This window comes from Scatophagus argus, chromosome 15, assembly GCF_020382885.2.
Source record: "Scatophagus argus isolate fScaArg1 chromosome 15, fScaArg1.pri, whole genome shotgun sequence".
NCBI lineage: Eukaryota > Metazoa > Chordata > Actinopteri > Scatophagidae > Scatophagus > Scatophagus argus.
In genome coordinates, this window is record NC_058507.1 from 1694277 (window position 1) to 1709128 (window position 14852).

Here is a 14852-nt window from a genome sequence, read left to right on the forward strand (position 1 = left end):
GTATTGATGCTCACTTGGCACAGATTTTTTTGTCATTACAATCACTTCAGTTTTTTCCTTGATCTTAGGTGACATTAAACAAAGGTGAAAAGCTGCAGGACAGCCTGCGGGAGGCGCTTTCTCACCAGCAGTTTCTAACAGACTGTCTGACGTCGGTCTTGTTTGAGAAACTAGAGAAGGAGGCTTCAGATACTCTCAGAGAAGCAGACACACATAAAGCTTCTCTCAACCAGAGCTTAAAGGTATTTAAATCATGTTAAACTGATTGCGATATCTTATGTAATTCATTAGATACAAACTCTTATTTTTTAGAAATTACCACAACAATTGTGTAGTAATTAATGCTTCCTTTATCTTTGCCTTCAAGGAACTTGATGAAATGAGTAAACAAAAGCAGCCTGATGTCCTTCATGGTAATGCAGAGGAGACAAGGCCATCTGTAGTGGCACCACCACGAAAAAACAAGCGCTCAGCTGAGAAAAATCTACAGAAAACCATCCCCTTAACAGAAAAATCTGTTCATGACGAAATGTCAGTTTCAGCTGAGCTGCAGACTGAGACTAAAAAATTAAAGCCAACTGTGACAGTAGACACAAAAATTACTGATGTGGAGCAAATCACACCTGAGCCAACAGAAGAGGAGCCTCAGAGTTCAACATGTGTTTCAGAACCATTTACAGCACCCTCAGCAAATGAGCAAATTAAACCTGCTGTTGAGGAACCTGCACTGATCCAAAAGCTTATTGAGCAGTCTGCAGCTGCTGTTACTAAGAAAACCACACCTGTACCGTCCAGGAGAAAGACCAAGACTTCAGCCACTGAAACAGAACCTGGCCAGACTAAGGTGGCACCCAGAAAAGTGGAAACTATTATTACTCAAGGATCATCGAGACATCAAAGTGGAACTGCTGCTGTGGAAGAACCAAAGAATATGGACACTGTGTCAGTTCCTGTGTCAATAACAGAACAAGCTGCAACAGCGGTTGTTGAGCAAGCCAAGCTTGGACCTACCGGTAAAGAGTCACAGAACTTGAAGATTACTCAGATAAAACCAGCACAGATCAAGGACGATGCTGAGAATCAGTCTGTCTCACCTTCAGAACTTCTTACAGAAACAGATTCTGAGCATTCTAAATCTGTACCAAAAAAGCAAAAGTCAAAGACTTCCACAACTTCAGAGCCAGTTGCTACCCAAAGTGATATAGGTGAATATACACAGCTTGAGGAAAGTAAGGAAGAACCTAAGAATGGAAAGACTTCTTCAGCTGCACAGAAAACTGATTTGGTGAAGGAACCTGAGAAGTCGTCAGCCTCAGAGTTTGTTTCAGAGGTGACTGAAACTGCTAATCTGAAACAAAGTGAAGTTTTACCACCCAAGCGAAAATCAAGGAGTCCAAACCTTCCTCTGAAACAGGCTGATGAGCAGGTAGCAAAGATGACAGAGGAACTTGAAAGTCAAAGTTCTCCTTTGAGTTTTAAAGAGAAAACTGAAGGTGTTGTGATGGAGGAAACAAAGATCATTCCAACTAGGAGAAAGTCAAAGAATGTTGAAATTACTTCAACTTTACAGCAAATGGAACCCGAAGGTAATAAAAAAGAACCTGACAGCCTGAAGTCTTCTTCAGCTCCACAGGTGGTCACAGAACCAACTGTTATTGAGAAAGAAAATAAGCTTTCTCCAATTAAAGGAACATCGAACATCTCAATACTGCCTCTAGAATGTGCTACCAAGGAGATGACAGAGAATAAGCAAGAAACAAAGAATATAGAAACCGTTAATCTAGATATTTCAGAGCCAGGTGCTCAGGCTCCTCTGATAGCTGATATAGTTATACCAGCCAGGAGGAAGTCAAAGAGTCTTGAGGTTTTGGTTCCAGAATCAGTATCTCCCATCGATAAAGATGCTGGTGTGAAGTCTAAGGAAACAAAACAAGAAACTGTAAATGATCCCACAACCCCAGAGTTTGTTCAAGACAGAGCTGAAATCGATGTTGTGGAACAAACTAAATTTTTACCACCGAAGAGAAAGTCAAAGAATACAGAACTTCCTCTTAAACTTGCTGACACTGTGGTGCCAGAAGAGCCTGAAAGTCAGACTGTCAGTGACCAAAGAGAAACTGTTGTCACTGAGCAAACAATGCTTGTACCATCCAGAAGAAGGTCAAAGACCAGCGACTTTTCTGCAACTTCCCAGACAATTACCCATGTTAGATCACCTGATGTGGACCCTGAGCAAAATAAGACAGAACCTAGCAGTCAAAAGTGCTCAACTCCAGATGTGGGCACAGGAGCATCACAAAGTACTGTTGTAGAAAAGGAAACAGGTAAGCTTTCACCAACCAAAAGAAAGACAAAGGGTCTGAAACTGTCCCCAGAACTTGCTACCAAGGACGTGACAAAGACCATAAAAGAGCCTGACACACAAAAGTCTTTAGAGCAATCTGAAGCTGTTGTTTCTGAAGAAACAAAGCTCATACCAACCAGGATGAAATCAAAAAGATGTGATGTTTCCATACCTTTAGAGCCTGCCATTGGTGGAACTGGTGATTTGGATTCCAAGGAAGCTAGCAAAGAACTTGAAAGTGGGAGTGCTTCTTCAACTGCTCAGGTAATCAGGGCAAAATCTGAAACTACTGTTGTGGATGAAAGTGACCTTCTGCCAACCACAAGCAAGTCCAACAGTCCAAACATTTCTCCAGAACTTTCTCACAAGGAATCACAAGCCGTGGAAAAACATAGCAAATTAAGTCAGTCAACTGAAGATACTGTTATGGAAGACACTAAGGTTATACCATGTAGGAGGAAGTCAAAGGAACGCCCCAACAGTCAGAAGCCAACTGAAATTACAACTCCTGTTGTGGAAAAAGGTAAGCTTTCACCAACCAAAAGAAAGAAGGTTCTGAAACATTCCCCAGAGCTTCCAAAATTAGAGTTGTCACAGCCCAGGGAAGGCCCTGACACTCAAGAACCGTCTTCAACTCTTGACGTAGTCACAAATACAAGTGAAGTTACTGTTGTAGAAAATGATCAGCTTTCACCAACCAAAAGAGAGTCAGATGATGTAAAACCTTCCCCAGAACTTGGTGACACAGAGCTGACAAAGGCCAAAGAAGAGCCTGAAAGTGAGAAACCGTCTTCAATTCCAGAGGTGGCCACAGGACCAACTGAAATTACTGAAACTCCTGTTGAAGAAAAGAGTAAGCTTTCACCAACTGAAAGAAAGTCGAAGGGTCTGAAACTTTCCCCAGAGCTTCCTACCACAGAGCTGACACAGTCAAAGGAAGGACCCGACACACAAACACCATCGTCAGCTCCACGGGTAATCACAGAAACAACTGAATGTAGTGTCGTAGATAAAGGTACACTTTCACCAACCAAAAGACAGCAAACTGAAAGTGCTGTTATGGAAGAAGCTAAGGTCATACCAACCAGGAGGGACCCCAAGAGTGAAGAAAGTCCCAATGCTCCAGAAAAAGCCTCTACACTCAAAAGAAATACTGATGAAACCTTAACAGAACATGAGAGTGTGAAGTCTTCTGTAACCCCAGACTCTGCTCAGGCTGAACCTTCAGAGCCTGTGATTACATCTGTTTTAACAATGGCTAAACCTCCTCACTCTGAGTTAGATGAGCCTAAAGACAGATGTGAAGAGGAGCAAGTCATTACCCAGTCTGTAGAAAAAGTCTCAAGTCAAGTGCCTCATCCACAAACACCTGAAAAATCAAGTCTAGCAGACTACATTGACAAGCTGTTGAAAAGCACAGATGAGTTTCAGAAGAGATATCTGGTCCTCGATCAGCCTGAGACAGGAGTCTCCCAAACATATGAGATGAAGCAAGAGGCAGAGACTGTTGTTGAAAGTGAAGCAGCACAGTCTGCCTTTGCAGATTTGGCAGTGATGCAGCCTCATAAGGCAGAGACAGAGTTTTCAGAAATAAGCTTATCTGAACAAGACAGAGTGACACCAGGTGAAGCTGTGAGTGAGTTAACATGTTTGGAAACCACACAGGAAAGACCCAAAGATGTCGGAGAACATGGTGTCAAAGAAGAGCGGGATTTGCACCAATCAAGTATTCAATGTAAAACAGAACCTCAAAGCAAGGATATGACTGGTAGTGATATTCAGCGAGAAAAGGTTAGAATTAAGATGACCAGGCTAGAAGTGGAAGAAAGTATGAGTCAATGTCAAGACAATGTGGCTAAAAGTGACTCTACACAACCCGGCACTGCTGTTTTTACAGCAGTGGAGCCAAGTGAAACAGACACAACATCACTGCAAATAAGCATATCTGAGCAAGAAACAGTCAAACCCAGCCAAAGTTTGGAGATCTTGAAAACAACACAGGAGACACCCAGAGAGGTCAAGGAAGAGCATGGTAAAGTGTTGACAGGTATGAATGATGAACCTAAGTACCTGGATGAAAAACCTCTTCAGAAAATCCATATGGGGCCTGAAGTGTGCATTCTACAACTAGATATACAGGCTGGCCCAGAGGAGGAAAATGCATCTATCACAAGTGCAGAAGGGATAAACAGTGTCCAAACAAGTATGCAGAGTAAAAGAGTGCCAGAAAATAAAGGTATTACTACTGCTGATGTTACACTGGAGAAAGCTGCAGTTACAGAGACCATGATGAAGGTTCAGGAAAGCAGTGCTCTAGGCCAAGACAGTGTACCTGAAAGGGACTCTACTCAGCTCACCTCTCCTGATTATGAATCATTGCAACCACATGTGACAGAATTCATAGAAATAAGCATATATGAGCAAGACATTGAAATACCAAGCCAACCTGGTACTAGGATAGAGCTCTTGAAAACTGCATCTACACAGGTCAAGGAACATGGGGTCCAAGAAGAGTATCCTAAGGTGTCAACACATGATATGCACGAAGAAGTGACAGAAAGCAAAGATCTGACTTTTGCTGATGTTTATCCAGAAAAGGATACAGTGAAAATGAAGACAGAGGAACATGATCTCCAGAATCAGGATTCTACACTGACACATGACATGGATGGTGCACCCAAGAGTTTGAATGAAAAGTCAGTCATAACAGAGAAACTTCGCAAAGAAGCTGATGTGGAAACTTTACAACTAAATACACCGACATTTCAAGTGGAGGAGGAGAACATCTCTGCCATGACAGCAAAAGCACCCAGTATACAGTGTGAAAACGTTCCAGGAAACAAAGATGGGACAACAGCTGATCTTCAACCTGAGAGTGTCCACGATGCTGAAATGTCACCATCAGACATGCATGATGTACCCAAGAGCCTGGATGAAAGCTCTGTTAAAAAGGGAGAAATGGTTCAAGACCCAGTACCCCTGACCACCACTGCTGTTGGAGGGAGGCTTCAGAGTATGGATTTGTCACAGGTAAGATGCTGTTGCACTTATGTGTAACATATATCTGTGGTATCAATACCATATGTATGTCTACTAGTTTGTGGTCAGTGCAAGTCAAATGTGTCCGCCACTCCGTACTTTTTCTTCTCTTTGTGAAGAAGAAGAAAACGCACCATAGACACCTGATTGTCCTCTTCAGAGTTCTGTTTTTTTAAATGTCAGTTTAACAATGCTGAATCATTGTCACTGAATCGTTGTCATTACAATAGATGATAGCATTGTGTACTTGAAGAAGCTGTCCAGACAGAAAAAGAAAAATACTATGCAGTGAAAACAAGATAAATATAGTTTTCTTGCTCAAGGGATGAATTTCTCCTAACAGGTGATTGGTTGACTGGACAATGTAGCTTTGGAGCATCTGTGTAAAAACATTTTTATGAGCTCTTAAGATTTATTTTGCATTTAAAACTGTGTGGGGCATTCACAACTATGTTTTAATGCAGTACATGCAAATTAAAGAATATAAGTCCTATACACTTACACCTGTGTCACTAAAGGTTTCATTGCCTCAGAGTAGGAATATGAGCTTGCTCATACATGTTATGACTGTCTTGCACATCAAAGAGAGTAAGGTTTGGTACACTTCTAGAGAAAACGTATCATTCAGATGGGATAGCCTTGTTTGACTCAGACATTTCTTTTCTCAGCTGAATTGAAGCTATGTACAACAGTGTACATACTGTTATTTTGTCTTCACAATGGGATGGGGTGTACAAGGCTGACAAGAATTCACCATCATCATTGCAGGCAGTTCAGAAATCTTCAACTGACATTTTATTGGATGATGTATTGCTGGTGGAAGGATTGCCCTCTCAGGAAAATAAAGCACAACCAGAAGAAAGTGTTGTGAAAACTGAGGATCATGTTATTGAGCTTCCTGAATCCACCATGGGGAACATCTTCACAGAAGTACAGCTACTCGCAGGGACAGGACCAAACAGTCAACTCATTAAGGTATCATGATTACTGTGTACCACAGTCATTTTCTAACTACCACAAGGAGTCACCAAAGTAGAATTTGTCAAATTATACACATACAGGCTTTATGTGCAAGGAATATGTTATGAGAATATTGATGTGATGAGCATATTGGTCAGGCTCAGATGTGTTTCTGTGTCTTAAGGGTAAACCGCTGGAGGATGCTCCAGAGGCTCTGATTACATCCACCGGTGATCTTGACAATCGCCTAAGCAGGCTGACGTGTAAAGTCCTGAGCTGCAAGAACCAACCAGCTGTGCTCAGCCCAACAGCCATGGCCCAGCAGCTGGAGGAAGCTCAGGTGTGGTTCAGAATGACAAACTGCGTGACTAATAAAAAGATTGTTTGTGGCAGCAGCTTGATTTGTAGATACTGGTGGAGTTGGACAAGAGGTTGGCATTGGTAATAGCTGCCTCCAGAATCGGGCATCTGTAATGCATACCTGTACAAGCCTGTTCCAAAGGTGGATATTAAAACAAGTACTCACTGGCATTGAAATAATTGTGAAACAGGCCCTTACAATGTGTAGCTTAAATTGAACCATTCATAGCATTTTACTTAACTTTAATCATAAAGCTAGAGGCTTTAAAGAATTGTCTGCATGTTTGCTTTGGCTTGCTGAGTACAGGAGTGCCGAAACACTGCTCGGGCACAGGTGTCATTGCTCTCTCAGCTGAGAGGAGCTAATACTGAGAACAGGGAGGCTCTGGAGCTTGTGGAGGACAAGTGGTGTACTGCTGTTCAGGATGCAGCTGCTGTCATCCAGAGTAAAGAGGCCCAGCTGCAGGTGGTGACTGACTACTGCAGACAAACCCAAGAGGCCAAAACGAAGCTGGAGAGACTTACAGCAGACCTGAATGCTGTCAGAATGTGAGTTTTCTTTATTGGTTTTCCTTTAATTAAATTGAAACCAATGAGGGAGTGAATCCAAGACTCAGTCAAGGCCAGTCTTGGCCGTCTAAAGCATTATTAACATTGAATGTAATGTAAACACCCCCATATCATCATCATGCACAATTTGTCATAACACTGTAAATGCCAAGCACATTTTTCTTTCAGGTCCCCAGTGGAGAGCAGCTTGAAGGAGACAGAGCGACTGTGCTCCTTACAGAGAAGCATAGAGGAAAATAGAACAGTACTTGGAGAGATGCTCGTCACCCATACCAAGTTATCCCCCCACCTCAGCCGATCTGAACGAGCAGCCGCGCAGACTGAGCTGAGGAGCCTTCAAGAGAAGTGGAGTGGCCTGGAAGGAGATGTTGATAGGATGTTATATTACACAAATGTCCATTCTCACGAGACCAGCAGCCTTCTTTCTACAATATCAAGTCTTCAGGAACATTTGGAGACAATTGGCAAAGACCTCGAAGCCAAATCTCCTTCAGCTACTCAGTGGAATTGCAAGAAGGCGCAGGAACTGATGGTTGCAAATGCTGAGGTAAAAGCAGCCCAGCAAACACTCCTTCATTTGCACCAGCTGTCAGAGGCACTACTCCTCAGCTCACAGTGGGAGAAAGAAATAAAAGAGATACAGCAGGGACTTCAGAAGGTCAAAGACCAACTGAGCCACATAGAGGAACTAGTGTCCTCCCACACTCAGAGTAGTAGCAACCCCATCATGGAGAAAATGATCGTGGTGATGAGGGATGGCCTTGCCTGGGCGAAGCAGACAGAGACTGACATTGAGGGCAGGAGGAAGAGGGTGGCTCTCCTCCCTGAGGATGTGCACAGGCAGTTCAGAGATCTGAAGAAGCTGCAATTTGAAGTCATGGCCAAACAGGGCCAACTGGAGTCACTTGTGGAGGAGGTGACGGAGCTCCTTCCACAGCTGGACCAGGCTGAGGAGGTGCCCATGGTGCGCTCTTCTCTGGAGTTCCTTGAAGAGCTCTCAAAGTCGACTACTGAGAAGCTAACCAAGGCTGTAAGAGAGATAGAGTCAGGCCTTCAGACCAGAGAAAAGCTGACAGAGCAGATTGCTGATCTAGACTCCTGGGTTGTGACTCATCTGATTCGAGAGGTCTCCAAGAGTGAAGACGACGAGCTCAGGAGTCCTGCTGATCTTGATCACAGAGTTCGCCAAATCCAAGAGACCCTGGCTGAAGCTGAGAAGCAGGCTGCTGTCTGTGAGGCTCTTTTAATGGAGAGTAAAGACATCGCCTCTGAACTCAGTATTGCAGAAAACTGCCAGCTTTTTAACAAGCTTACCAACCTCCAGGAAGACATCCGAGCCATCAGCAGCTATGAGAAGGCCAACAAAAAAGAGCTGGACGAACTCACCCAGACTGTAGATTCATGCATGAAAAAGCTGGCCACTGTTGAAAAAGGCTTCAGGTCCATGTTAGTAGATCTGGATAGACACAAGTTCCCCATCACAAGAGAGTTCCTGCAAGATTTAGAGCCTTTCAAACACATGATTTTGGACCACAAGTCCCAAGTTGACCTTCTGCAACCGTGGATTCCCCAGGAAGAGACAAGAGAACTATACTCAATCATTTCTGAACTTGAAAGCAAAATGGCCACCCTGGAAATGAAATCCACAGATCATGAGAGGTACCTGTACATGAGGCAGTGTGTGGAGGACCTCATAGAGAACACCCAGGAGCAGGTCCATCAAACCAAAGAAGACAGCAAGGAACTGGAGGAAAAGTACAAGCTCTGTCAGACTCTCACTGTCCAGTTACCTCTGATAAAGAATTTGTCTGAAGAGACTCACTCCAAACTCCAGATGATCTCTGCTGACCTTTACCCCTCACAGCTAAGTGCAGAGCAACGGAGACTGAAACAAAATGAGGTGACCCTTGACATGTTGGAGATAACACTCTACAACAACCTCAGCATCGTTGAGTGGAACCTGCTGAAGGAACTGGACCTCAAGGCAGAGAAAGCAGCCGCTCAGGCCTTCCTCACAAAGACCCAGCAGGAGCTGCAGAAAGTCCCTGTGTTGGAAACTAATGAAACAGTTATTAAAAACGAATACCGGAGAATCATGATTTTGAAAAAGACTGTGGAGTCAAGAATGAGAGCAGTGGAGGTTTTAGAGCAAAACAAGGGAACCAGAAGAGGAAGTGGATCCCAAAATCTGATGGACTTGAAGAATGCACTCCTCAGTGAATGTGACTCTCAAATGGCAAGTTGCATTGTTCTCCTTAGTTTTCGGGGGCTTTATTGTTTGTTTGTTTGTTTTTTAGCAAATTTCAAATGCTTTTTATAAATTTTGCAATAACATTTTCATAAATTTGACCATCATGGACAAGCATTTGAAAAATCATTCTATTATTCTCTCTTACCTTTCTTCAGTCATCATGACAAAGAAACTGGTGCATGTTATACTCAGTAGGTAAAACAAATTAGAAGTCATTGTGGCTTTATTTCTTTTTGATCCCTTTATATCTTCAGTGGGAGAATGTTGTACCACCACCATGTTTCAACAGTAGCCCAGAAGGGTCAAACCAAACACCGCCCCTGTAGGAGGACCTTTTTTTTTTTTTATTATTTTTTGGTTTTTCTGTGCCCCACTTCCACTTTGAACATTTAACCAAAACTACTCATTTGAAAGCTAACTTCAACAAGTTGTCTTTTACATTTTGCGAAGCTACTTCCTGCTTTAAGTCATACTGTACTTAGTGCGCTAACGCACAGAGTATAATGGACATGGATAATATGGTCAGTAACATGTACAAAATGGGCATGAGTGTGTAATTAAGAAGTTGTGTTTATTGTGTTCTAGGAGAACATCTCAGAGGCCAGAAAGTCTTTGAGGAGCTACACATGTGCTGTGAGACAAGCAGTACAATTCCTGAGGGACATTGAAGTCTCTCTGCTGCCACCGCAGGGCTCTGCTGGACTCTGCTCTGAAAGGCTGGAGGAGACTCAGCAGGCCCTGGCCTCACTGCAGCACCACTTCCAGACACACGTGGAGCAGCTGCAGAGCCAGGACACCCTGCATCCTTACCTGTCCCCCCAGACAGTGGAGCAGCTCCAGGAGAGAATTCTGAGCCAGCTTCTGGTGAGGATGTCCACTCTCCAGGCAATGGGCCACATACGACTGGACTGTCTCAGCAGGTAACAGGCAGACAGATCAAAGTGTGATTTCCCAACTTCTCCTAAAAGTCTTATAAAGGTCAGATTTTTGATAACAGCTCTCAGAGTAAGCTTCATTCATTTCATACTACATGTATTTAGCATTCTCCGTAACATCCAACAACAAGGCTGTTAAACATATATTACCTGAAAGAGACTACATGGTCATTCTGTGAATGTGATTAGAAGCAATAGTTTCCTCTTATTCAGAGATAAAAATTGTTTCTGTGTTTCAGGTGTGCAGAAAGTCACAGAAAATACTCTAAATGCCAAGATGAAATCATCCAGATTGTGATGAGTGTGGAGAGGAGCCTCTTACAGGTGCTCTGTCAAAAGGTCACCTGTCTCACTGACTGCATTGACCAACACGCCAAGCTGAATGTACGTATTAGACTCCTCAGACACACATCTTACACCACTTCATTGTATTTTCAAGTAGAAATTAACTAAAAGTGACAAATAAAACATTCACCAAAAAATGGACCTCATTAATGTTTTTCAACTTTTTGTCTATGAGCTTTTCTGCTTGCAGCTGTTGATTTCTGAGAATTTTATTGCCTTGCCTCTCTGGTGTGCAGGATCTGTATGAAGAGGTAGAGTCCCTGCAGAGGCCCCTGAAGGAGCTGAAGGAGTGGTGCCCAGAGCAGAGCTGTTGTGGAGGCCGCGAGGCCGTCGTCACCGCTGTCTGGAAACGACTAGCAAGACTCCTTCGCTGCACTCGAGAGCTGACAGCTCGTAGCAAACAAAGGGTTGCAGAATGGGGTGAAATCACCAACAGCGTAAGTGAAACTCTAGAGCAGTAAAAACATCTGCGCTGAAAAATATTCTTTTGACACAGCGACTAATTTAATGAATATTCAGTGAAGGCAGTGTGTTGGTTTTAAAAGATTGTTTTTTATTAAAAAGCAATATTAATTTACTTTTAAGCCTTGCTTTTTCACACCATTTTAAATATTTCCAGTCAAACCAATTTAACGTCCCCCATTAATTCAAACTAAAATTCAGAATTTTTTTTTTCCTGCAAATGCCGCAACGTGTTTTGTTTGCTCGTATTTCTGTTACTGTGAAGCATTATTAAGACCATACTCCTCTCAGGTGGAGAAGGCCTCTGTTGTCCTGGAGGAGGTGGAGGCGGAGCTTCCAGATCACTCTGGGGAGAAGGCCTCCACTGAGGAGCTTCAGGACCTGCTGCAGTCCTGGGAACAGAACCAGGACAGACTGGACTGCGAACATCGAGCCCTGTCTGCACTGGAACTGCGCACAGCCAGGCTGCTGGGTGTCCCTGCCCACCTGGAGCAAGCCCCTCCCACTCCACTCTGTCAGCAGCTGCAAGCGATGCAGGCCCGATACGACAGGTAAGATGATGTTTAATGTGCTGCTCGAAGCTTCTTGTACATTAATTTATTGGTAAAGATCTATGCTATGCTGTTAATCATGATGTTTCACCCTCCTCCTATAGTGTCAAATAACTAACTAAAACCTGTCATCTTTGGGGAAAAAATATTTTGTAGTAATTAAATGAATTTATGCAAACAGTTCCACAGCTACCATGCACCTCTGTGCGCTGACCTTAATGGTGGATTTTGTTCTCAATGTAAACTTTTACATTCACAGATTAAAGGTGAGAGGCTATAAAATTATAAAATTCTTTTATCTGCGTTCTCACAGTGTGAAGGAGAGGAGCAGGGAGGGCCTGGAGGCGGCCAGGATGGAGCTGGAAGAGAGAGAAAAGATTCGGGAGGAGCTGCATGGCATCCAGGTTTGGCTGGAGGCTGCAGATGGTCTTCTGTCGGAGATGGAGCAGAGCAGCAGCACAGAGGAGCTACAGGTGGGACTCTCCTCTGAAGTCGTGTCCATCAGGGTGAAACCACACCTCCTGTTTGTTACCATTTATTTTAAAAATGTTTTGCTACCTTTTGTTTTTCTGGTGATTTACTTGTGCCCAGTTGATCTAAGTTTTGTTTGCTGCTAATGCTAATGCTAAAAGTTATGACTAAATGCAGAGAGAAACAGGCTGTTGAGTGTGTGGTGCAAGTGTCCAGTAAATATGAACCGCCTGAGCGTAACCGTTGGCTCGGCCTCGGGCCTGGAGGCTGTTCACTGTGCGCTTGTATGAACCCACCAACCCGCAGAATCACTCTGGCCTTTGTCCCCAAAACCTGAGCAGAGGCCAGCATCTCCTCATCCACTGCAGCTTTCTCTCCTCACACACACACAGACACACACATTCCCCTTCCCCACAGAGGGTCTGTGTTTATGAAAGACCTGAACAGCTCCTCCATCACCCCACAGCCCCCCCCCCATTGCTCCCACTACCCTCACCCTCCTCTTGTACCAGACACCTTTTGTTCTGCGCTGTAAGTGGATCTTCCAGGTGGCCTTTGTAGTCAAGTCATCCCATGGAGACACGCACACACTTTACAGACACTTCTATGCTTATGAGGACGCTCATTGGTATCCCAAAGCCCTTAACGTCAGTGTAAACGTAACTTGTAACTTAAACACTAAAACAGCTCTAAACCAGACAAAATCCCTCACCTTCCTAAAATGTGTCGAATTTACTGAAACATCCTCATTTTCAAAAACCATGCAGACTTTTGTCAAATATCCCTGCTTTTTTAAAACATGCAAGCTTTCCTCAAACAACCTTGTTTTTAAAACTTTACAGATTTACTTAAACAGACCTAAGTTTTCAAAAGTCCTCCATTTCTTAAAACCCAAATTGGTCCCCACAAAGATAGACACAAAGAACACACACACTCACATACTTCACTATGTCCCCGCTGCAAAGAAAACGTCCCCTTCTCCCCTCCTTTGTATCACACACACAAACGCGCTCAGTTTCCCATAGTGATTGCAAGAGTCACCTCCCTCTTCAGCAGAGCATCGGACGTCCTCACACCCAGGTAGTCTCTTCTGCGTTATCTCGCACATTTTACCTCTTGTTCTTATTTAATGCAGGTTATTATCGTAAAGTAACATCTCGTCGAAGTGAAAAGAGTTCACTTTTTTGGAATTGAAGGGCTTTGAGGAGGTCGTCTCATGGAAGGAGACAGAGAGCTAACTGTTAAACAAAGCACAGAGGGCTTAGAAGCTGTTTGTGGGGGAGAGCTGATGAGATCGATGTTACAAAACACTGCAGCTTTCAGAAGGTTTACACTCTTCCTGACAAACGTGGTGCTGGTGTTGAGGCTGTGAAGTGACTGCTTCCAAGTGTTTCATAAAGGAGGCCCGTTTTCCACTGTTGAGATCTGGACCCACACGAAGATGATCTGTGACACTTTGCAATGAAATATCACAAAGAAAATCAGTAAATGTGGAGATTTGTTATTCTTGCTGCAGGAGACAAAGCTTGCTTCTCCTGTTCACTAACTCAGATCTTCTCTCTCTGGTTGTAGGAGGTTCACAGCCAGCTGTTCACCCAGAAGGCTTCGCTCCAGCGCATCATGGAGAGCCTGAAGATGAAGTACTCAGACATGTACATGCTGGTCCCGGTCGACATCGAGGGGCAGCTGCAGGAGGTCACACAGTCGCTGCAGCAAACAGAAGTAAAGGTACACAGGACTTTACTTTGCAGACGTGAAACTGAAGAATTGATTGGTCGTTAAGGGAAATTTGTTTACAGAGAAAGTTAAAGAGTGTCACAAAGAGAATTTCTCATTTTGTGTGTCTTGAACCATCAATCTAATAGGATTACATGTGAATATGGTTCATAATGGAAAAGAATAATTAAGTTGCAATTAAAAATAAGTACATGTTTGACATTGTTCATAATGCAGAACACACAATAAACTAACCAATATGAAAATCTTGCATTTTATATTTATAATCAAGTGGTTGGGACAATAACAGATCCAGGACTTCTACAGGTGTGTCTTCAAAACAAGAACTAACTCCTACTGAATGTATTACGATGTCTGCCCTTGATTGATCCGTCAGGTAGGTGAGGTGGTGCAGAGGAGTGGTCCCGTCCACAGGCTGGGGGCCAAGCTGTGTGAGATCCAGGCTGGCCTGAGGTCAGTTCAGAAACGACTTGAACAGAAAAGCCCCACTGTGACTCAAGCAAAGCTCACTCAGAAGGTGAGAAGCTCGACTTCGGTCATGTGACTGTGGCTCTCTCCTCAGGTGCTCTGAGAAGCACAAAATGTAGTTTTTTTTACAGGATAGGAACATCAAATATCTGTATATGTTTATATTGTAATATATTTCACCAAGATTTATCACCTTGAACAATTTTCTAGGTCTGTCATTGATCTCTGATTGTTTCGGCACATGTCAGTTTAAGTACCCACTTAAAACTGGTGAACATGCCGTGCTTTTGAGATGTGCTGATTGTGATTTGAGTTATTTTGAAGTTTTTTCTCATGTGTTGCTGTTAAGTCACGACCGA

At 43.4% G+C, this 14852-nt stretch overlaps 1 protein-coding gene across 9 annotated transcripts in view; it reads left to right on the forward strand.

Moving 5' to 3' along the window:
* The window catches only part of syne2b (spectrin repeat containing, nuclear envelope 2b), an 87679-nt gene that overhangs the window by 16302 nt on the left and 56525 nt on the right, over positions 1-14852 (forward strand). For all 9 annotated transcript variants that reach the window (XM_046413728.1, XM_046413732.1, XM_046413735.1 and 6 more), the window contains 13 exons: positions 69-242; positions 368-5374; positions 6152-6358; positions 6528-6683; positions 7011-7252; positions 7442-9509; positions 10110-10444; positions 10699-10843; positions 11041-11241; positions 11558-11817; positions 12131-12290; positions 13861-14016; positions 14402-14542. In XM_046413728.1, the coding sequence (XP_046269684.1) occupies positions 69-242; positions 368-5374; positions 6152-6358; positions 6528-6683; positions 7011-7252; positions 7442-9509; positions 10110-10444; positions 10699-10843; positions 11041-11241; positions 11558-11817; positions 12131-12290; positions 13861-14016; positions 14402-14542 (9252 nt within the window). The remainder of the gene's footprint in view (positions 1-68; positions 243-367; positions 5375-6151; positions 6359-6527; positions 6684-7010; positions 7253-7441; positions 9510-10109; positions 10445-10698; positions 10844-11040; positions 11242-11557; positions 11818-12130; positions 12291-13860; positions 14017-14401; positions 14543-14852) is intronic.